This window comes from Hippoglossus stenolepis, chromosome 5 (assembly GCF_022539355.2).
Source record: "Hippoglossus stenolepis isolate QCI-W04-F060 chromosome 5, HSTE1.2, whole genome shotgun sequence".
Classification (NCBI taxonomy): domain Eukaryota; kingdom Metazoa; phylum Chordata; class Actinopteri; order Pleuronectiformes; family Pleuronectidae; genus Hippoglossus; species Hippoglossus stenolepis.
Window position 1 is genome coordinate 3,076,578 of NC_061487.1, and position 22,168 is coordinate 3,098,745.

Here is a 22,168-nt window from a genome sequence, read left to right on the forward strand (position 1 = left end):
GGTAGATTGTATATATGTTGTATACACCTCTAATCATGAACCAGATTAAATGTTCTCCTTTCAGTTTTCACTTCCTGATTATTGTAAGTCACCACCTCTGGGTTTTACTACTGTGTCAGTTTTACCTGCAATTTTTTGTGCCCAATTAGTTCCTTTATATTTGCTGTTTTTTGCGTCTTGCATGCAGACAGTAGAATGAATGAATGGTTAAGTTCCTGCCTTTGTTGATGTGTTTTTTTCAGGCAGATCCTGAAGGTGCTGTGTCACTTCAGCGCAGACTGCAGAGTGACCGTGGTGGGACTACGAGCCCTGGCGCTGCTGCTCCGCTCAGGTACACGACTACACAGGAGATATGCCACAGCACATCAGAGCGTTACTTCTACTACTGCGTTCTGTGTGACGCCACCACAAGCATTATATTATTGAAAGTAAATGTTACACCCTCTCCTGTGACCTATCCCTAATGTCCATGTTAAAGTTACTGATTTTAATGGTGATTTTACATCTGATTGGAAAGTTTATCAGCGCCATAGAAGGTTTATTTTATGATTTTATTGATGTCATCAAGCCAATACAAAAGAATATTGAGAATGAGCTTGTCATGAAGCTTTTTAGGAAGTATAAAGTGTACAAATATATATGAGATTTAAAACGTTTATTTAACCCCTAAGAACTGCAGGACACATATGTAAATGTGGCAGTATCTTTACACATGTGCCCTGTGGGGTTCCCCTCTAAAATTCCACTCCAAACAAAAAACGTTGTCCCTTTTTGTGTTATTTCACGGCAACAACTTATCATTGTTCCTTAAAAATCTTTGTGGTTATGCCCTAATCTAATGTGCGCTGCCATATATTACAATGTGTCACATGGTCTGAAAACCTCTTTGTGAAAGTACAATGTTAATGGCTGTACTGCCAAACATAGTAATCAAGCACTTCCTGCCACTGAGGAACATTCTTTTAAAGACATATTTACATAATCCCCCAAAGAAAAACTCATATGTGCAGTTGCTAAGGGATATTCAGCACAAATCGCATTGCAAACCCTAACCCTAAATCTATTTAGATTTAAAACGTCATTGAAGTTTAATGATTCTCTGCACATCCTCCGGCAAAATGTTCCCCTAACGGACAAATCTATCACTTACTGATGAAAAACATTTTGCCATCCCTAATTGTCATTTATAATGGTCAGAACACTGCCTCATTCAGTTTTGTTGTATTTTTAAGCCTGTTTTTTTCATGGCCATGTAGATATAATTGCCCTGCTGGTGCTGGAGGAGGAAGAGGATGTGTTCGGCCTGGTGGTGCAGGCGATGAAGATGTTTCCTACCATTGAAGAAGTGCAGCTCCAAGGCTGCAGAGCTCTGCAAGTCCTCCTGCAGAGAGGTGGGCAAACGCACACGCTGTTACATCTCGTATACTGTTGTACAAAGTAATATGCTCCCTCTTTGTCTGAATGTTCTCTCTCATGCATCCTGCAGCAAAGCTTGTGTATCAGAACAGACCGTGAAGCTTGTTAATGCATTTTGTGACAGTGACTCATTTCCATATTACTTATACAACCTTTCTTCTAGTAAATGAGTTCAAGTAGTAAAAAAACTAGCCTGACAATTTATAGCAGTGCCTGGAGTCCTGTGAGGCTGTAATGCTTATTACATGAAGCATACCAGTATTAGCATTTCCATTAGTGGGGGAAAATATGGAAAGTGTTTTGGGGCTTGTGCTAGGGGAATTCCATGCTGTTACATAATTAAAGAGTTTATCTATGTTTTATTATCTGTGAGTTCAAGACATGATGTCATGTTTAGCATCACATCATCAGAATTTTATTAATCCAAGGTGAAATCTTTTTATGTATCATACCCATGTGTTGTGTCTGTTTCCAGTGAGTGATGACCACCTGGTGGAGTTTGTGGAGATCCAGGACCACTTTGTGATCTTGGCAGCTCTACAGATGTTCCCTGACAGTCCCGAGCTGCTGCTGCAGGCCATGAAAGTGCTGCTCCCACTGGCTCGTCCTGGTAGGACCTGATTTCACCCAAATAATGTTCATGAAGTCTTAGAGGTTAAAAGAATAACTGGAGAACTTTGATATTTGATTAGTAAGAAGGGCAAAACGGATTTCTGACTTCTGTCATGCATTGATCTCAGGTTGATTGAGCTCTCAACATATTTAATTCAAATATAGTAAAGGTTTGGTTTGGAACCATAAGCTGCTTTCAGACATGCACTGAACTCCAGATAATCTCCAGACGTATGTGTTAATGATGTTTCTTACATGGATGCAAAAATGAAAATAAACAAGCAAACAAATATCTCAGATTGAAAATGAGGAGCGATCCACGTAGAAGACACCAACAAAGATTTCAAGAGAGTTTGTATTGATTTGATGTTAATAAAAACATGTGATCTCTGCAGTGGAATTAATACGTACCACCTCTAACCTGAGTCCTTTTGAGGTTTTTCTGTTGTTGGGAACGTGTCTGAGCCAAGAATTGCCTGCAGCGTTTGTAATAATGTGAAAGGGAAACTCTGGTGAATGTCCGGAAACAGATGTTTCGAGTTTAATTCCCTACTCATCTAAAGAATAGTGTGAGCACTTCAAAGGTTCCTAATGATCATGAAAGAAGCACATACCACATCAACTCCTCTGACAAACTTCTTCTCAGTTGTTTTGATTCAGCAACATTCATTTTAATGATCATTATGCAACAGAAGATTGTGTAAATACACTTTCTGCTACTGACAAAAAACAAATCTAATTTAAATAATGGATGAGTAAATAATCTGATAATAAAAGCAAAACTTTTCGTGGTGGAGTGTGAAGTCTGGCTTGTGTTCAGGAGAATTGTGAGAGTATTTGATGGTCATATTGGTGGGCGAGGCTGTGCGTGGTTCAGGATACCTCTCCTCTGCTGGTGGTGCTGGTGGTGGGGGGATGTAGAGGATGCTGAAGATCAGGATGTGATTGAGCAGTGGACTCTGATGAACTTGACCAGGGCTCTGGGTACAGAGACTGAAGGGGAATGGGGTGGAGAAGGGGCTGGGGTGAGTATTGTCTTTATCCCCTGGGCTCGAGCAGACACCTCACCTCACCAGTATCACTGATGCTTGGCAGATGGGTAACAATGATGGTCTTGGTAGTTTTAAATATGCGTTTCCAGTTAAAGTGCTTTCTTTTGCTCCTCAGAAAAAGTTAAAGCTAGGGTTGGTAATCCTGGAAAAACTAGCGAGAGCCGTTTACACTTTGAAATTATGTAACAAATACATCCCACCCCCTCAGATCGGCCATCTTGTAAAAGCTACGGCCCCAAAACACAAAGAACAGTATGTACAGTATGTGGTTTCAATAGCTTAATGTGATCTAACAAAAGTGTTGGGAGTATTGTCTTTATCACTTGTTTTAAAAGTGTGTCATGAATAGGGTTGCAAAATTCCGGGAATATTCAAAGTTGGAAACTTTTCATGGGAATTAACGGGAATATACGGGAAATTTTGTGGGTAATTTATACTAACTGTATTTACCTTGTCATATACAGACATAAATATAAACATTTTGTGTTGTCATAAGCTGATTTGAGCCCTGAGGAAACTTTGGGCACTTGACTATATACTTCTGCATCTTTGTGGCATTCTTAACATAGGTCTTTGCACAGTATTTGCAAATGTACACAGCCTTTCCTTCTACATTGGCTGGGGTGAAATGTCTCCACACATGAGATAGTGCACGTGGCATTGTTCTGTAGAATAAGATGAGAAAAAAGCTTGTAAAAAACACTAATGCAATGCCAGAGATATAAATAGTTAGCTAAACAATTGGAATCGTTTTTAAAATATTTTACAATTGATGGATAAATGAATAGAAATAGGCTAGATGAACAATCCTCAATCAGCATGCTAATATATTTTCCCCAGTAATATCATCAAAACTTCCCTGACTAGTCCTTGGGCTAATGCAGTAGTGTGGCCTCAATAGCCCTGCTGTAGTGTGCAGGATGCTGGGAATTATCTGTGCATGTGATGGAAGAATGCACTGCGCATGTGATGGAGAAATGCACAGTGCAGGGTTGAAATTCAACGTGCAGCGTGTGCTGCATTCCATACATCTTTAAAATAGAGTTTTGAATGATGTTTTTATTGCTCAGCGTTTAATTTGCGGTAAAAAAAAAATTTCAAAATTCCCGAGCTTAACTTCCCATGGAAAGTTTCCGGAAAGTTTCTGAAAATTTACCTGAAATTGTCCGCCCCTTTGCAACCCTAGTCATGAAACACACGTTTCATATAAACTGCCTGAAATATTATTTTCACTTACAACAATAAAACAACTACCCAACAAGATGAAGATAAAAGAAAAGAAAAGAATAAAAAAAGGCATTGCCCTATAACAAAATTTGAATCATCTGGATGGTTTCCACATGAAAAATGGAGCAATGCCATGACCTTGTTCCATTGTTTTCTACAATAATCTCAGAAGTAACATTTCTCACGTCATGGGGGGTGGGGGAATTCCAGGCTATTTCAAGACATCACTCTCATTATTTGTGATGCCCTATTTCTGACCTCTTGTTTTGTTTCCTTCTATGAGCTATTTTTAGATTTTCTAACACACTTTATCTGCAAATCAAATCCTATTAAATTACTCCTGCTATTCCCACTATGCATTTTCACATATCTATTGTGTAATACAACAGTGCAGACCAGCGTGTACTTTTATTGGAGACTAAAATTAAGTTATCTCCCCAAGCAGAAAAATTAAGATGAAAATCAGAAATGCTAAGAAGCAGAATGAATCCCACCATTTAGAGTTAATGAGCTTTTCTTCTCCAGCCAGTAACGTGGAGATGTTGATGTCGGGAGGCGCTCGGTGCTACAGCGTGATCATCGATGCCATGGACGCCTTCCCTGAGGTGGAGGAGCTGCAGGAGACGGCCTGCTGCCTCTTCAGGAAGTTTACATCAGGTCAGGTCCAGATTTTAACAGTCAACAATAATATTTCGGTAACATTTTAATAACCTGATACCTCCTCCAATATCTAATACAGATTAAAAATGCATTAGTGATCATATAATATGAAGGATAACATTGTGACATCACTAAGACAGAAAAATGACATCATATAGTGTAGTAATTCAGTTTTGTAACCAATAACATTATCTACAGCCTTTTTAAATTAACCAATCACTAGTCATCGTATAAATGATTTCATGATGACATCATTATGAAAGGGCATTATTAAAGTATAAAAAAGTTACCATTGCCTGATTGAGGTAAATACAGAGCATACAGGGAATTTATTGCCCCTCTAATGCAATTTCAAATCTAGAAAGTCACACATTAGAGGGCATACTTCCGCAAAGGAGCAACAGTCCCCTTAAATTTAAGCAAGCTTTATAGGTAAGGCCACATTATGTTTCTCAGCTACACATTGTTGGTAGTTACAGGTTACTAGCCCTATTTGTTAGCATACAGCAACTGAAAGAATCCCATATACTCGTATGAAGCCACATTTTAATCCAGATTTTTACACACACTCATCGATGGTAGCCCCAGGAATATGTTTGAATGTTTTCATCAAGATTCACACATAAAACTTTGAGAAAGCAACAAAAATGTTGAAAACCGCCCTATCTCGCAATGTTAAACCAACACCACATCCTTCCACCGGGTTCCAAGGTAATCTGTCCAGTAGATTTTAGGTGGTGCTGCTACCAATCAAACAATCCTTCCAAAAATGAACACAAATGAAAAAAAGAGGTAATGAGGTACAAATTCAATTGATGAGTAACTGTCCAAATATTAACAATCTGGACGTCACTTTATACTTGTTTGCATATTTTCGCAAGCCAGTGAATAACTCTGGAGCATCGCGTCACATGTTGACATTAGATCCTGATAACACTGTTTGTGAAATCAATGAATCCTCACTATCGGTGCGGCAGTGTTTAGATTTCACTTGTCCTGATAAGCCGACGTGTTTGCAGGCTGACGGTTGGCAAACAGAGACACTTGATTCACGGTCGACTTGTTGTGTGTGTTCCATCTTGCAGAGAGTTACTACAACATCCTGGTGCTGAACGGCGTCCAGAGGGTGTCAGTGAGAGCCTGTCAGACTTTCCCCAACAACGCCACACTGCAAGCGGCCGCTCTCTCCTGCCTGGCTGACCTCAGTGAGGACACACCCACCCCACATATTAAATATAACTTAACCTATCTATGTGTATGCAGCTGTAGTAGTGTTGGAGACACAGAATTATATTATAGTAGAAAAACAATGCATTCTCTATATGTAGTAAAAAAGAGACTTTATTGCCCTCTATAACCAAATGATATTTTGAGCCTGTTTCTACATCCCAACATTTTGTGGGTCAGTCAATGTGTACACAGCAGAAATGATGACCTACAGACCTCATATAGCCTATATTGCCTGAAATGCAGCGTAGGTACTCACTACACGTGTCTTTTCGCATCAGCTGCGACCATCGTGCAGAACAAAGCGGTGGCCGAGCAGGGTCTGGAGAAAGGAGAGGAGGAGGAGAACAGGGGTAAAGAGGAGGTAGAGGACATGGGCCTGGGCTGGATGGAGGTCTGCTGTATGGCACTGGAGCTCCACGCCGCCGAGCCGGCAGTTCAGGTCAGTCCAACTTCTTCCTGCCCACGACCGCATTATCAAATATTTAAAGAGGTATACGATATTTAATCTAACTTGTGTGACTCCCTTCCGCTGTGTCAGGAAGCTGCAAGCTGGGCCATTCACAATCTGTTACTGCACGGTGCCGGAGTGAGCCACTCAGAGGAGGACCAGGAAGAGAGGTGAAACGAGGAGATATCACACACTTTCTCTTTTTCTATATTCAACTGTTTAAAGCTGGCGTTGGCAATCCTGGAAAATCCAGCAAGAGTGGCTACAATTTGAAAAAATGCCACTGATGCATCCCACCCCCTCCCGTCAGCCCTCTCGTCAAAGCTACGTCAAACCTGACTTTACTTATTGATGGCTATTGGGACGTCAAGAGGATTTCAACAAATAAGATTAGAAGTGTTTCCGAGACAAATTACCAACCCTACGTTTAACCAAGGAGAGAATGTAATGACTGTTGTATTGTGTGTTTGTCTGCAGGACTCCTGTTCACAGACAGTTGATGGTGGCCATGCTGCTCCACTCCTCCTCTCCCAGCGTGTTTAAAGCTGCTACTAGTGCCATTGCCATGCTCATTACTCACAACAGTGAGTGTTGAACTGCACTTAATAACAGCTTGTGTGCAGGGATGTGGTGTGCTTTGCATGTTGGATAACCAGTCCACATGTTATCTCCTGCGTATTTTCAACAGCCTTTAATTAAGTAGACAATAGAGAGTGCCAGAAGGGTTTTTATTTTGCCGGAGGTAATTCAGTTTACTGTTTATAATTGGACGTTTCCTCTGAGCTTTTTTTAAAGACTCTAATGAAGACCTCACTTCTCCTATAATCCCAATGGCATCATCAGTTTATACATACACCACTGTTTAGTTGGCTTGTACAGTCAACGTCTGCTCTGGTTGCAGGTAGAATGCGTTCTCTGCTGCTGTCCAGTGGTCTCCATGTCAACCTGGTAGAGATGATGAAGAGACATTTAACCTCAGAGGAGGTTTCCATCAGCGCCTGCAAGCTGCTCAATCTGCTCTTCCAGGGAAGGTGGGTACAAATACATTATTTTCACTCTTTATTGGTTTTATGGATAGATGAGGAGAACATTTTACATCAAGATAACAAAAACAAGTTTGCTAGGGTGGTAGTGTGTTGTTTCTCTCAGATCATTCATCTTTTTACACTGAGGTATGAAAATCTGTCATAGAACAATAGGCAGGTGCCCATATGAATATCCTTCTTGTTCATGCTGGTTGGTGAAATACACTTCTTAATATGCTTTCAATGTAAGTGAAGGGGAGAAGAAAATCCCATCTTGGTTCTGAGTTCTACATGCTCAAGTTTTTGTTTGAAACAAAATGATAAAATCTTACTGAAAATACTATTTATATATTAATATAATAAAAATATTTTTAAATACTTCCACAAACTCAGTTACAGGACTCAGCTATTTTGTTAAGATGAACAAGCCGCAGCTAAAGCATGGTTTCGTTTTCTCAGAATGTACAGATACAGTAACACTGATTTGTCCTCCCTGCATCTGTAGGATAGCCAGTCTGGATGAGTTGAACATGGCCATGAGTCAGATCCTCATCACCATGAAGGTCCACAACTTCCAGCCGGAGGTTCAGCTGGAGGCTCTGCAGGCCAGCCTGGTCTTCCTCTGCCCAGGTACAACTCAAGGCCCTGTACATTTGTATTAGTATGTCTCCCCACATGTGTCTCCAGTGATCACTTTTGATCTGATCTCACTTCCCTACTCTATACCCAGATTAACACGTTGTTCTTAACTAATCTGACCATTCAGTCTGTGTGTCCATGTGAGAAGAAGGGGGGGCTGAGCTCTACCATGAAATAAGATTTTACTCATTTGGGAAAAAAAAGAAAGTCTACTTGTATGGATCAATCTAAATACTATGGAGGTGGCTATAAATAAATCGATGTATATAGGAAACACAAGTGTCAAAATACTACATCACCTGAGTATGTGGTCCTTCAATCGTGGCCCAGGACTCATTTGCGTTCACGCAGCTAAAAGAATGTGGCCACATGTGTCAGGGACCATCTCTTAATGAGGTCTGAGTGCATGACATGTGTCTTCAATGTGCCTTTGGGTGGATTCACACCTGTACTTAGGGCTGTCTACATGTGATCGCAGAGAGACGCGTGTTAACACCAGATCTGAACATCTGAATCTGTCAGTCTCTTTTCTTATTCCCTTTAGTCAACATCTAGGTGCTCGTACTGTGATGTTTATGTTTGACCCAGAGAGAAACCTCCAAATCTAATCAATGCTCCTTCCCTTCTTTCTGTTGATAAAGTTTAAGTTATTTATGTCTCTTTGTTTCTCCATGGTTGTTATTTCTGCCCATGCTCATGTTCTATGTTGACAATTGATTAAATGACTGTGTAATGTGCGATGAGTTGCTTGTAGTGATCACTACTGAGCTTTGTATTTGGTTTTATGGCACATTTGCTGTATGGTTCCGTCCTTGTCTCTAGCAGCTGCTTTTAGCAGAAAAGCTCCTCTACACAGACAAAGACCCTGTCTCGCCATTTACCTGTCTACAAGTTCCATGGTAATCTGTTGAGTAGTATTTTTTCATCCTACTATCTAACAAACATACAAACTAGAATGACACTCAGTAGAGAATATTCACTAGATGCGTACTTGTTTTGGCTCTGCACAAATTTCATCAACATCCATGACTTATTCTCAGAGAAATAAAGCCAAATGTAAATTGCCCTATCTCACAATGTTAAAGAAAACGAAAAAATCCCGATCTGCTCCAAAAGTGAAATGGTTTATTCCGTGACCCATTACACATCCATCCACCAAGTTTCACGGAAATCGGTTCAGTAGTTTTTGTGTATTCCTACTTTTCATGCAGGCATGTGCCTACATACAGTGTGAAATGTTGTGTGAATACAAATACATACATTTTTTTGGTGTGCAAATAGACAAACCTCCTATACATAAGTTGATATTCTTCATTTTAACTATAGCAGCTATTTGTTTCCGTTGTCCAGCCGTTGACTGCAAAGCTGGTTAAGTGGAGCAGCTTGTTTGTAATAAGGTTACAGTGTACTCGGCTTCTGCTCCCAGCGCTGCACTTGTAACAGTCGTAATTAGATTAGTGATCAGCAACAGATCGTTTGTGTGTACATTGTATGTTCACATGTCCCTTTGCTGTGTTTGATTTCCCAGAGAGGAGTCTACGGGAGCACGGCACCTCTGTCGCAGACCCGGACATGGCCGACGTGTCGCTGAAAGTCCTGAAGAACCAGTGTGTGGTGGAAGGAGCTCACACGCTCTACCTGGAGGTTCTGAACAGGGTACGAGCACAATGACTGCGCAAATGTTTGGTTTTTATTTCTTTTGTTCTTAAATCCTTAAATCTGGCTTGTTGTGTTATATATATGAGGACAACAATACCATAAAGACCCTAAAGATGGTAGAGGCTGAAAACAACCCAGTGTAATTTGTTTTCCACAAAAACAGAAGCAGTGCACACACATAAACAGCACATATAGTTTTCAGTCATTACACAAATTAAACAACAGTTCATCCATTCATTGTGGAAATGATACAGTAAGGCTGTCTGCAACCAGAACATTGGAGGGATGTAATTACTATATTTCTAAAAAGAATTTGCAATACTTACTGGTATGAATGAATGGTGTGCATGCTTTTTCTCCCCCCAGTGGTTGTTGGTGCCCTCAGGAATGGTCAATGCTATGCTTTCTGAAAAGGAGAGGGAAAAAAAGACGTGACATGTCAGTGGGAAATCCAAAAAGCATTCAATTAACCATATTTCAACTTTTAACCATCTTTCATGGCCATTTTGTTCTAAAATAAGGCATAAATCAGATGTGATATAAACATTTTGATGATGACTGATAGCAACACAGTTTTTTTTGTTACATTTAATCTTTATTTGACATGTTTTATGCCACCGTACTGTTGATGGTCAGTCCGGAGTACAGTACTCAGAGAGATCTCAGGGATTTTTCTATAATTTGGTACCAATGTTCAGTTTCAGATGACCCGATTAGATTTTGTCAAAGGTCAAGGTAGCTGGGACCCCACAAAGCACATTTCTTGCCTTGTGCACATGAGATCTAAGGAACACTTCAACGGAAACCTTTCAAATTTGGCACAGTTGTTCATTTAGACTTGCTGATTACTTGATTAGATTGGAGGGGTTTAAGGTCAAGTTGGCCTAACAACATGTTTTTACATCTTGAATAGGATATCTCAAGTCTGCCTTCAGGGAATTTCCCCAAATTTTGACCAGTTCTCACTTGGACTAAAAAATGAACTGATTAGATTTCAGTAGTCAAAGCTTAAAGGTCACAGTGACCTTCTATGAGCCTGGAAAGAGAAATGGAAGTGGACTGAAATTAGCTGAGGCGTACAACCACAGGGTGGTTATTCTAGGTCAAAAACCTGCCTAAGCTGTTGCTGGGCTCCATGGTAGTACATCTCAAACATAGTAACTTATGGACAGCAAATCATCTTGCATATTGTTATCCAGGAATGGAATAGCTGTTTTAAGTTTAAGGAATTCATTTTACGAATGACTGAAGGCGAGAGTCAATGTACACATAAATATCGTATAACCAAATAGTTTGTGTTACGATGTATAAGGAGTCAGTAGATCCTAAAAGTCCACCTTTCTCTCTCATTCATTTCTCTGATGATTTCAGTACAACTATCTACTGTAGGCGGGTCAGAACAATTACTTGATTTACAGTGAATGTTTGAATGACACAGTGTAGGCTGAATCTTGAACTTCAGAAATGTTTTACCATCAATTCATACAAAATGAAAAGCATGGGAGTGATGATGCATAACTTTTTTTTATTGTAATAATGCCCTTTATACCCTATTATGACAAATGATTGGTGAATCTAAATAAGCTCTAGATCATGTCTCTAATTTTATTGGTTTAAAAAAATAATGCATAATTTCGCAATGATGTACTTAATGGTGAATTCATAATGACATAATTCCGACCCATATGGACCAAAATTATTTTCCGATCTATACAAGATATTAAGGTAATGTCGGTAGTCCCATAGCAGGGGTATTCAACTAAAATTTAAAGAGGTCCAGTTAGAGAAAATTTCTTGAAGCAAAGGTCCGGAAGATCATAATGTCTAACTATTTAGTGTGATATATATTGAAGTAGCCTCGTAGTTGTATCAACATCTGCATGTACTAAATACCTGACTGTCAAATCAAATGAATTCAGTATGATTCAAAAACTTTTTGACAATATTTATTGTTACGTAACATAGAACTGAACATATATGTATGATTGCAGATATGTATAATGTTCTCTCATTAACTAAATAAAAGTAGGGCTGCATTTCAAAATAAGAGAAAATAAATAAAATGTGAAAATTGTGCATGTTCAAATAAAGGGCTTAACTTCAGAAAAATAAAATAAAGGGAGCAAAAGCTTGAATTTCCCTTTTTCTGTTTCACATCTTGACTCAAAAGTCTCAACCAATTTTACAGCTAATAAATCTCAACACATCTTAACAATTGAACAGTTTTAGAATCACTTTCTTCCCCTCTTATACCCCACTCCCCCACTTTGTTTGTCTGTTTCTCTCCCTTTCTCCGTCTCACTCCTGTTTCTCAACTTTCTCCGTCTCACTCCTGTTTCTCCACTTTCTCCCTCACCCTGTTTCTCCACTTTCTCCGTCTCACTCCTGTTTCTCCTTCTCCGTCTCACTCTGTTTCTCCACTTTCTCCCTCACTCCTGTTCCCGTCTCCCTGTTCTCCCTTTCTCCGTCTCACTCCTGTTTCTCCACTTTCTCCGTCTCCTCCTGTTTTCCACTTTCTCCGTCTCACTCCTGTTTCTCCACTTTCTCCGTCTCACTCCTGTTCTCCGTCTCACTCCTGTTTCTCCACTTCTCCATCTCCTCCTGTTTCTCCACTTTCTCCGTCTCACTCCTGTTTCTCCGTCTCCTCCTGTTTCCACTTTCTCCGTCCTCCTGTTTCTCCTTCTCCGTCTCCCTGTTTCTCCACTTTCCGTCTCAACTTCTCCGTCTCTCCTGTTTTCCATTCCGTCTCACTCCTGTTTCATCTCGTCTCCCTGTTTCTCCCTTTCTCGTCTCCTCTGTTTCCATTCTCCGTCTCACTCTGTTTCTCCGTCTCACTCCTGTTTCTCCCTTTCTCCATCTCCTCTGTTTCTCCACTTTCTCTGTCTCACTCCTGTTTCTCCGTCTCCTGTTTCCACTTTCTCCATCTCCTGTTCTCACTCTGTCTCCTCTGTTCTCGTCTCCCTGTTCCTTCTCATCTCCTCTGTTTCTTCTGTCTCACCTGTTTCTCCGCTCTCCTGTTTCCACTTCCGTCCCTGTTTCTCCACTTTCTCCGTCTCACTCTGTCTACTCGTCCTCGTTTCTCCCTCCTGTTTCTCTCTCCGTCTCCTCCTGTTTCTCCACTTTCCGTCTCACTCTGTTTTCAACTTTTCCATCTCACTCCTGTTTCTCCACTTTCTCCGTCTCACTCCTGTTTCTCCACTTTCTCCGTCTCACTCCTGTTTCTCCACTTTCTCCGTCTCACTCCTGTTTCTCTCCCTTTCTCCGTCTCACTCCTGTTTCTCCGTCTCACTCCTGTTTCTCCACTTTCTCTCCCTGTTTCTCCACTTTCTCCGTCTCCTCCTGTTTCTCCCTTTCTCCGTCTCACTCCTGTTTCTCCCTTCCTCCGTCTCACTCCTGTTTCTCCACTTCCTCCGTCTCACTCCTGTTTCTCTCCCTTTCTCCGTCTCACTCCTGTTTCTCCGTCTCACCCTGTTTCTCCACCTCTCTCACTCCTGTTTCTCCACTTTCTCCGTCTCACTCCTGTTTCTCCACTTTCTCCGTCTCACTCCTGTTTCTCCGTCTCACTCCTGTTTCTCCACTTCTCCGTCTCCTCCTGTTTCTCCACTTCCTCCGTCTCACTCCTGTTTCTCTCCCTTTCTCCGTCTCACTCCTGTTTCTCTCCCTTTCTCCGTCTCACTCCTCTGTATCTCTACCTGTATCTCTATCTTTCTTTTTCTTTCTACCGTCTTTTCATGTGTAACTTGCCTCTAACTCTCTCATCTGTCTGCACTGTAGAGTCGCAATGTTTACTGCCTGGAATGCACAGACTTGATTGGCTGAGTAGTATCACGTGGGATGGCTTAACTCGCAGGCAATTGGTCTGTGCGTTTCCTCAGCCGCTAAACCACTACCGTAAAGATTACAAAAGCTGCGCCGGTTACAAATAGAAGCGCCCCGTCAGGTTTTAAATCATAACCTTCTGTTTTGGCTGTAGGTCCGGGTCCGTACGGGACGGCTTCTGGGTCCGGACCCGGACCGCGGTCCGCCTGTTAGTGACCTCTGTCCTATAGGATGCTTGACAGATTTTTGAACAATGCATGACAACATTTTTTTACTTCTTTGTGACATAACTTACCATCTAACATCATATGAAGGAGAATAATTTTCTGATCAATAGAAGCTTTGTATTTTCTTGTAGAAATATCTTGGTTAATGTGTTTTAGAACCATTTTTTTTCACCTTTGACTGATTAGCTCTTAAAGTTAATCATCTGGAGATAACCTCACAAGTTATTTTGTACACACATGCACAAACAATACCCTGCTTCTGGCTCTATGCCTGCGTACAGGGTAACCAGTTGCCAGTGTAGTGGGCCCAGCAAATGTTAATGTCGTCCATCACTATTGCTCGGCAGTAAATCGTACAGCCTGAAGAATAGATTCTGAAAGAGATGACAACCAGGATGATATTCAGTGCTGTTTGTTTATGTGTGTGCTCAGTTCATCAGCAGCTCCAACATACAGAGGTGCGGTTTGAAGGTGCTGTCCACCCTGGCTGACTGCTCTGGTGCAGTGGACTTGCTTTGCCAGCAGGGGGCCATAGACACTGTGCTACATACACTACAGATGTTCCCACGGGAGCGAGGTGCAGTATACAATTATTAATTACATTTCAGCATCTTGTTCATCCTTGGAGATTAAGTGAATGTAGGGAATGACGAGATCTAGGGATTTGTCTCTAGGATTTGCTGAACTGATGTATTTGTGTAATAGTTGCTGGGTTATTTATTAAAGGGGACATAGCATGCCCATTTTACCACAAGTTGATATGGTTCCTTGGGGTCTTAATGAAATGTCTGTAACATACTTTGGTCAAAATACCACAAGGATCATTTAAAACAGCACCCTTTTTACCCTGTATAAAACAGCCCTCCACAGAGTGACCTGTTTTGAGTGCCTGTTCCTTTAAATGCTAATGAGCCAGCTCCCCTCCCCCTCTCCCCATGATTTTAAACGATATAAATTACATATTTTATATGATATAAATTATCAAATATGCATCCCATACTTTGTATTCCCCTTCTGTTGTTCTGGAGTTTTAATTTTCCCAATCACATAATTAAATGTCCCCTCTGCCCATCCACTACAAGCACACAAGCAGACAGACAGAGAGAGAAAGAGAGGTGGGGGGCTATGAAGACCATCATTTACCCCGAACCCCGACATTCAACGGGTACAACAACAAGCGGAGAAAGCAGAATCGCTGGCTGACCTTATATATACAGTCTATGGGGCTGACCAGCGGAGAAATGCTCTCCCGCGGGAACAGCCAGGCGCTGCGCGCTTGAGAACGGCGCTGCGCTGCTCGCAGCGCGCACTTCCGCCCGGTGTTAACCCGGCGTAACTACTGTAACCCGGCATACAGTAGTGCTGAACATCTGGAAGTCTTCCACACTGCTGGCTGTGTGGAAGACCGCTGCGAGGCAGCGCAGCGCCGCTTCCGCCGCAGCCGCCTGGCTGTTCACACGGGACGTGCATTTCTCCGCGCTGGTCAGCCCCATAGACTGTATATATAAGGTCAGCCCATGTAGGGAGACTTCCCGTGCCTTGTTACGACACAAAACCCAGGAAGCTCAATCGAGTCGCTCAAGCATGACGTTTCTGACTTAGAGGAACTATAACAAAACGCGAGTGTTTTTTCCCCAGAGTTTTTGGGTTGGTAGACATGCCAGATACCCACATTAACCTGTAGAAGCACTAACAAAGTGGAATTTGCATGCTATGTCCCCTTTAAGTAATAAGTTTGTATTGCCTTTGACTGCCAGGAGGTACAAACTGAATATACAGATGTTCAGTATCAAAACTAACTAATTGTGTCCACGCTAACTTCCTCCAGAGATACACTACTGGGGTCTGGCTCTGCTCGGCTGCCTCGTATCCAAGAAGAAGCTGTCGAGGATGATCGTGCCCGTTCTGGCCTCTGTTGTGGTCGTCTCACTCATCCAGTATAGCGGAGACTCTGAGATGCTCCTGAAGGTCAGAAATAGGACACGCATACATTTTTAGGACAGAATAGAGACTGCTACAACACATTCCTTACTCAATGTGCTGCAGTTGCTTTTTCATTCAGTTTGAACACAACAGCTTGTCAAAAGCAATTTCTTTAATCTGAAATAATGTCACAACATATACGTTAATAGTAAAGTAATGTAAACATATAAGTGGGAACGGAACGGAAAAATGTGGAGTGGAAATGTGTATATATACATGAATGAACTGAGCAAAATAACACACCCATCCTGTACAGCCCCATGGATATATACAAACCTGAAAAGATTACTCTTATTTTTACCTCTTTGAATTTTTTTTTTGTTTTCTTTTCTTTGTAATTTTTTACAATTATCATTATTATTACTATCATGATTTATTTGTTTTGTTTGTACCGACCACGCTCCTAAATACAGATGTTTTTTGTGTGTGCATGTGTGTGTCTGTGTATGGTCTGAGGATTAGAGGGGTATTGTATTTGTACAAATTGTAAAGGTTGTGAAGATTTGGGGCTATTTATATTTGAGCTCTCTGTTTGTGTCCCACAGTGTTTCCAGGTGGCGTTGAGGATGCTGGATGCTTGTTCGGGAGCGGCTGCTGAGCTGCAGAGAGAAGACTTCGACAGGCAGATCTTCCAGCAGCTCAGAGAGGAGACCCCCGACCAGAGCAACAGCCCTGTGAGTCAGACCACCAACATGAGGGGGACACTGTTTTGCATAAGAGTAAAACGTCTCCACAATTATGGATGGATCTGCTGAGAAGTTTTATACAGACCTTTTATTTTCTTATCAGAATGAATTGGAATCACTCCGATCCCCTGGAGTTTCATCTTGCTTCAAGTCAGGATTGAAAATGAATAATACAAAACATTAGATGTTATATGTTTACATAGAGAGCAATAATTTATTAAAGATTAAATAGTCTGAATAAAACACTACCATGTAAACAGTATTTAATGATTAAATAAGGTCAAACTGAGAATGAGCAATAATACGTGGAGTATTGCGACCTTGATTGCATTACATGTATAATTCCTAATCGCATTATAACATGGGAGTCCTAATCAGGCTCTACTCTGTAACATGTAAACAGGAATATGAATGAGACATTCTAATAGCAACTCATATAAACATGATTGAAAAAGGTCTATAGTTGTAATATAGATGTCCATGTAAGTGTAGTAATTGTGTACAATAGCCCCACTCTATTATTTGCATGGCCACAGACTCTCAAGGTCTTTACACACCAAGTCAGTTTTTTTCATATGCATTTAAAAATAAATCCATCATCCAATTAAAATCTTCACGCACAGAAACCTTACACACTGTGTTTTATTGTTTTGAAAATGGAGTCGAGCAGTGAGGATAATCGGTCCTGTAGTCGGTCCTGTCACTTCTTGATAAAATAAAAATAAATTGTGGGTTCCATCCAATCTTTCATCTTCTGATCAAGGAACTGCGAAATTATCCCAATTCCCGGAGTCTATTTCAGGATGTCAGAGGTCCGGTTTGATATCGCACATTAAAAAGAAGAAAACTAATTTCTGGGATACAATATATCCAGAAGAGTTCAAACAACTCTCTGGAACATCTTTGACTGGTGTGGAAAAACACAGGAATATGTTCTGTAAACAGACAAAAGTTTTGGAGTTGGTGTATAAACATCATTGACACAACTTGGGGTTGTTTATTTTTACACTTGACCTTTAATGTTGTTGAGTATTTGCTTCTCTTTTCCAAAGGCCCCAGATTTATTATAAAAATAAAAGCAAAGAAACTTAAGAAAATTAATCACGAACACAAGACACCGTCCTGATACAGCAGTGTTTTAAAAAAGCCGCTCAAAATTAGTTTCGAATCACAACTGCTCTCACGAATGAGATATATGTGTTTTTTAATGATGTACTGTGACTTCATGCGAATACCAGGAATCATAGTGATCAGCAGACAGTCTTGTTAAAACACATGCTGTTCTGTACCCACAGTCCCCACAAAAAGGAACATACAGTACAAAAAGACTGTGCAGGATGTACAGACACATTTATATACTGTTCAGATTAGGAACAGAGGCCACTTGTCTACTTCTTGCTAAGCACTTAGAATGACCACGAGGAACACTGGAAACCCTCAGCATAATTTAATAAACAGATTTGTTTAGGACAACTTTAACCTCCTTTAACCTCCTCCTCGCCCGCTCTGTCTGCCATCAGCTGCGGAAGTCAGTGTGTCTGGCCCTGTCGAAGATGTGGTGCGACTCGGAGCTACACTACAGCATGTTGGAAAAGGCCTGCAGGGATGGAGACACGATGATGGCCGAGTGTCTGATCGAGCTGGGCGCCGACGTCAACCAGAAGACGAAGACAGAGTCTCTCATCTACCAGGTCAGAGTTCACAAAGCATCACAGGCCAGATGAGGGACCTGTAGAATCCAGCAGGTCATGTGTTAACTTGACAATGTCTGTTTTGGCATAAATTGTCAAGATGTGATGTTGTTTTGACCACAAACCTGCCAAAATGCTACAGATCTGAAAAAGACAGTTTAGAGAAAATAGGAAATGTGAAAAATCTAAATTTAATTCCAATAATGTGTGAAGAGCGAGTGTGATGGAGGAAGTACTCAAACATTTTACTTAATTAAATGTACTAATACAAACCAAGGTAAAATGAAAAGTAACACTTTTGTACTTGAGTGAAAGTAAGTAAATACTTTCTTTTAAATATACTGTGCTAAAAGCATTGAAAGTAAAAGTACTTGCAGAGTGTAGCCTCAGAGTCTCAGCGGTTGCCTCCAAGTGCATTTCAGGTGTTCACCAGTGATGCTGCTGCTGCAGAAGGCGGGGTCTAATGTTGCCTGACTGCTCTGATTGCATCTATGGACCAAGTCCCCTGTTGTTATTCATTACTTGAGCATTTAACACAATACACTGTAACATGTTAGAAGAGATATTTGCTGATATATGGAGGGAAGTATTAGTTAAAAGCAATTGAAAATAAATCCACTTCAACAAAGTACAGATACGTGAAAAATGTATTCCAATACAGTACCAGGGTTTTTCATGCATAGAGAATTTTGAGGCAGCCGCCTCCTCCAAATTTCGTACCCCCTCCGCGTCCCAACAAAATTCTAGTAGAGTGGAAACCGCTTATAGTGATCATGTTTGTCTCGGGTCAAAGACTCACGCACTCACACACAAACAGTGGCATCGGACACATGTGTAAACTCACACTGGGTATAAACAACAGAATTTGTAAACTTGGCTTGATTCAGTTGGCAGTGCGCTGCACAAATGATAGAGACACAGAGAGGAGCAGTAAATTGCTGACAGAGCTGGTAAAACTGTAAAGCTGTGGCTGGGCTGTGCGCTCTCTGGCCCGGACAGTAGAGCTGTCCGTGGTCCATGGGTCCCAGTAGTTAAAGAATCAAGGTTTGATAGCATCATTGACAGATAAACGAATCAGTTGCAGCACTGCCTGCCTCTCCGTCATGGCCTGTGTGCTGTGTGTGCAGGTGTGTGAGAGAGGCGGACCTCTCGAGCTGGTGGAGCTCCTGATCAGCCGAGGTGCACACGAGCAGCACCTCCGCAGGGCTCTGGCTGTGAGTGTGAAGCTGTGTGATGGGCCCACAGTCATTCAGCTGCTGGGCCGTCTGGGTCTGGACCTCAACAACAGTGCCCTGTGCCTGGGGGGCTTCAAACTCGGTCGCATGGATCCCAACTGGCTCGGCCCCTTGTTTGCCGAAAGAGGAAGAACGCAAAGTCTCCGCTATGGTATCGGTGAGGAAGAGTTAATGCCTTTCTTTCTTTTATATTATTGTACATTCACTATCTTTGGATTTTGGACAAAATAAATTATTTAAAGGTGAAGTTGTGATGGGAATATTTCATGATTTTTACGTACAATGCTCTTGCTCTTTAAAGGTAAAGGCATGAGTTTAGCCAGGTACATTCAATCGATCCAGAGGTCCAAGAGCATCAGTGGACCTTCGAGGTCAATGGCCGACCCCTGTCTGACCTCTGGCTACATTTCTGACGAGAGTGACGACTCCATCTTCAGCTGTTTCTCCATGGACGACAGCCTGATTTTCAACGACGACATGGAAAGTGACGGTAAAGTTTAGTAGTTGTTTGCTGGAGCTGAGCCTGCAGTGTACTCCTGGGCCCTCTGTTCATACATGTGTGTGTAAATGAAAGGTACTTTTGAAATCGGTCCAGTAGATCGCCTCTGCTGCAGTGGCTGCAATCTTAAGAGTCTGGCAACATTTCACTCAATGAGAAGTCTAACTCTCAACTCTCCAGCAGCTCATTGTCCCTCCTCTGCTTTGTGCCCCACTCTCTCCCTCCTCATGCTCCTCATCCACCCTCCTGCTCAAACAAGTAGGGACAGCTATCAATGGCTCATGGACATTGTCCACATCAGAAAAAGATTCAGCCATAATAGTTTCCTTCAGTAAAAGCCAAACTCCTCTCTCCAACTCTGTCTTCCTCCAACAACCCAATTCTCATGAGAGTTGAAAGTGAAATAATGATGCCAGAAAAATTATTTGAGCCTTTTATTGTTGAACAATAGAACTTTCAGTGGACATGTCTCAGTTGGCCAATAAGATTACCTTGTAACTACTGCCGCTGTGTCACGGCTGCCAGCGGAGGCGCTGTACTGGACTGAAGTTTTTATAAGTACCATTCAGCTACACACCCACATTTATAAACATGGGCCTTGGTTGAAAAATAACCAAATTCCCTTTTAAATGAATTAAAAATTAAAGTTTGTAAATTCATATAATCCACTACGATTCCAACACAGGCAGGACACTAGATTTATATCTGGGAATCACAGCAGTGCTGTTGAGACATCAATGCAGTTCTATTACTGACTGAACATGTTGGACTTCAGACTGTAGCTCTATTGTACTGCAGCAGCTGAAGCACTAACATCCCCTCACTGTTATTTTATTTGAAATATCACTGAAGATCATATACATTATATTGTTTCCTCTGTGGTTTTTAACGCTTTGTCATTCGACTCAGCTCAATACAATGTCTGTTGTTCTTCAGAGAGTCACATTGATTCATTATGGATATTTTTGATTAGTCTCCGTTTATTCTTAGTGTAATTGTGTTACGCATTTGTTCATTTTACATTTGACCTTTTAGCTTTAAGGCACGTTCAATGTGTTCTGCATCATCTGGAGTTTTTTTTCCGTTGTGCTGCAACAAACAAGGAAATATTTTTTATATCAGTGAGCTTAGTTTAAATAAGATATACAATTTGTACAAATGTGCAGCCCTCCCTAAGTCAACAGTGGGTAACATAGATTTGTTTACCAACGTTTACATTTTACATATGATAACTTACACCTTTTGATATAGAAAAATCCTAGATCTGCCACTGTTAAACTTATAATGTTTTGTCTTGAACTAAATTGAACCTCACAACTAAAAGGAAAAATACACTTGTCACCACCACTGTCACTAATCAGTTGTTCTCCTGTGTGCTTTTCTCTCTGCAGGGAGTGATTCATTGTCGTGGGCTCTGTCTCCCAAACCACATAATAATTCAACAGAGGAGCTGAAGATGGGGTCCTTCAGTAGAAAGCAGAGGCGTCACAGACATGCCAGTGCAGAGGTAAAAGCTCTTCATCTTTATTTAGTATTTTATGCTCAGGGTGATACCATTTTCTTGTGTGCACTGCACCTGTAAAACTCAAGTATATACCCTGCAGTTCTTAGCCTAAATACAGAATTAGGAATCTCAAATGTGAGCCTGTTGTCTCACTGTTGGTTTTGCTGTCATGTGTTTTGTCTTTTTCTAGAGTGGTCAGACTGAGAGCGAACACTGTGAACCTGTACACAGGCGATATGTGAGGACTGGCTCCGCCCCAAAATGTAACAATTAAATTGAATTCAGTTAAGCTTTATTCTCATTCTTGCAGACACAGCTGCTCGATGTGTACTGTGATGTGTGTCTGTAACGTACTTCAAAGTTGTTCTGTTTGATTCAAGTCAGGGAAAATGCTTAGTCATAGTTTTCACTTTTTTTCTTCTTTAAAAACTTTGTGACGTGCATGTTTTTGGATCATTGTCAGGTGAAATTCTTCTCCACTCAAACGTCTTGAGACTGGGAGTCAGCATTTAGGTAGACAAAACGTTCGTCTGTCAGTCTTCAGCTTATCTCGGTT

General features: G+C 41.2%; 1 protein-coding gene across 2 annotated transcripts in view; it reads left to right on the forward strand.

Annotated features, from left to right (window-relative positions):
- lrrk2 (leucine-rich repeat kinase 2) overlaps positions 1-22,168 on the forward strand; it is a 45,966-nt gene that overhangs the window by 3,619 nt on the left and 20,179 nt on the right. For both annotated transcript variants that reach the window (XM_035156401.2, XM_035156402.2), the window contains exons 4-22: positions 243-331; positions 1,257-1,391; positions 1,892-2,026; positions 4,833-4,964; positions 6,053-6,172; positions 6,476-6,636; positions 6,736-6,815; positions 7,123-7,229; positions 7,547-7,676; positions 8,176-8,300; positions 9,838-9,965; positions 14,447-14,591; positions 15,843-15,982; positions 16,543-16,671; positions 18,204-18,374; positions 19,502-19,766; positions 19,911-20,099; positions 21,500-21,615; positions 21,803-21,875. In XM_035156401.2, the coding sequence (XP_035012292.1) occupies positions 243-331; positions 1,257-1,391; positions 1,892-2,026; positions 4,833-4,964; positions 6,053-6,172; positions 6,476-6,636; positions 6,736-6,815; positions 7,123-7,229; positions 7,547-7,676; positions 8,176-8,300; positions 9,838-9,965; positions 14,447-14,591; positions 15,843-15,982; positions 16,543-16,671; positions 18,204-18,374; positions 19,502-19,766; positions 19,911-20,099; positions 21,500-21,615; positions 21,803-21,875 (2,570 nt within the window). The remainder of the gene's footprint in view (positions 1-242; positions 332-1,256; positions 1,392-1,891; positions 2,027-4,832; positions 4,965-6,052; positions 6,173-6,475; positions 6,637-6,735; positions 6,816-7,122; positions 7,230-7,546; positions 7,677-8,175; positions 8,301-9,837; positions 9,966-14,446; positions 14,592-15,842; positions 15,983-16,542; positions 16,672-18,203; positions 18,375-19,501; positions 19,767-19,910; positions 20,100-21,499; positions 21,616-21,802; positions 21,876-22,168) is intronic.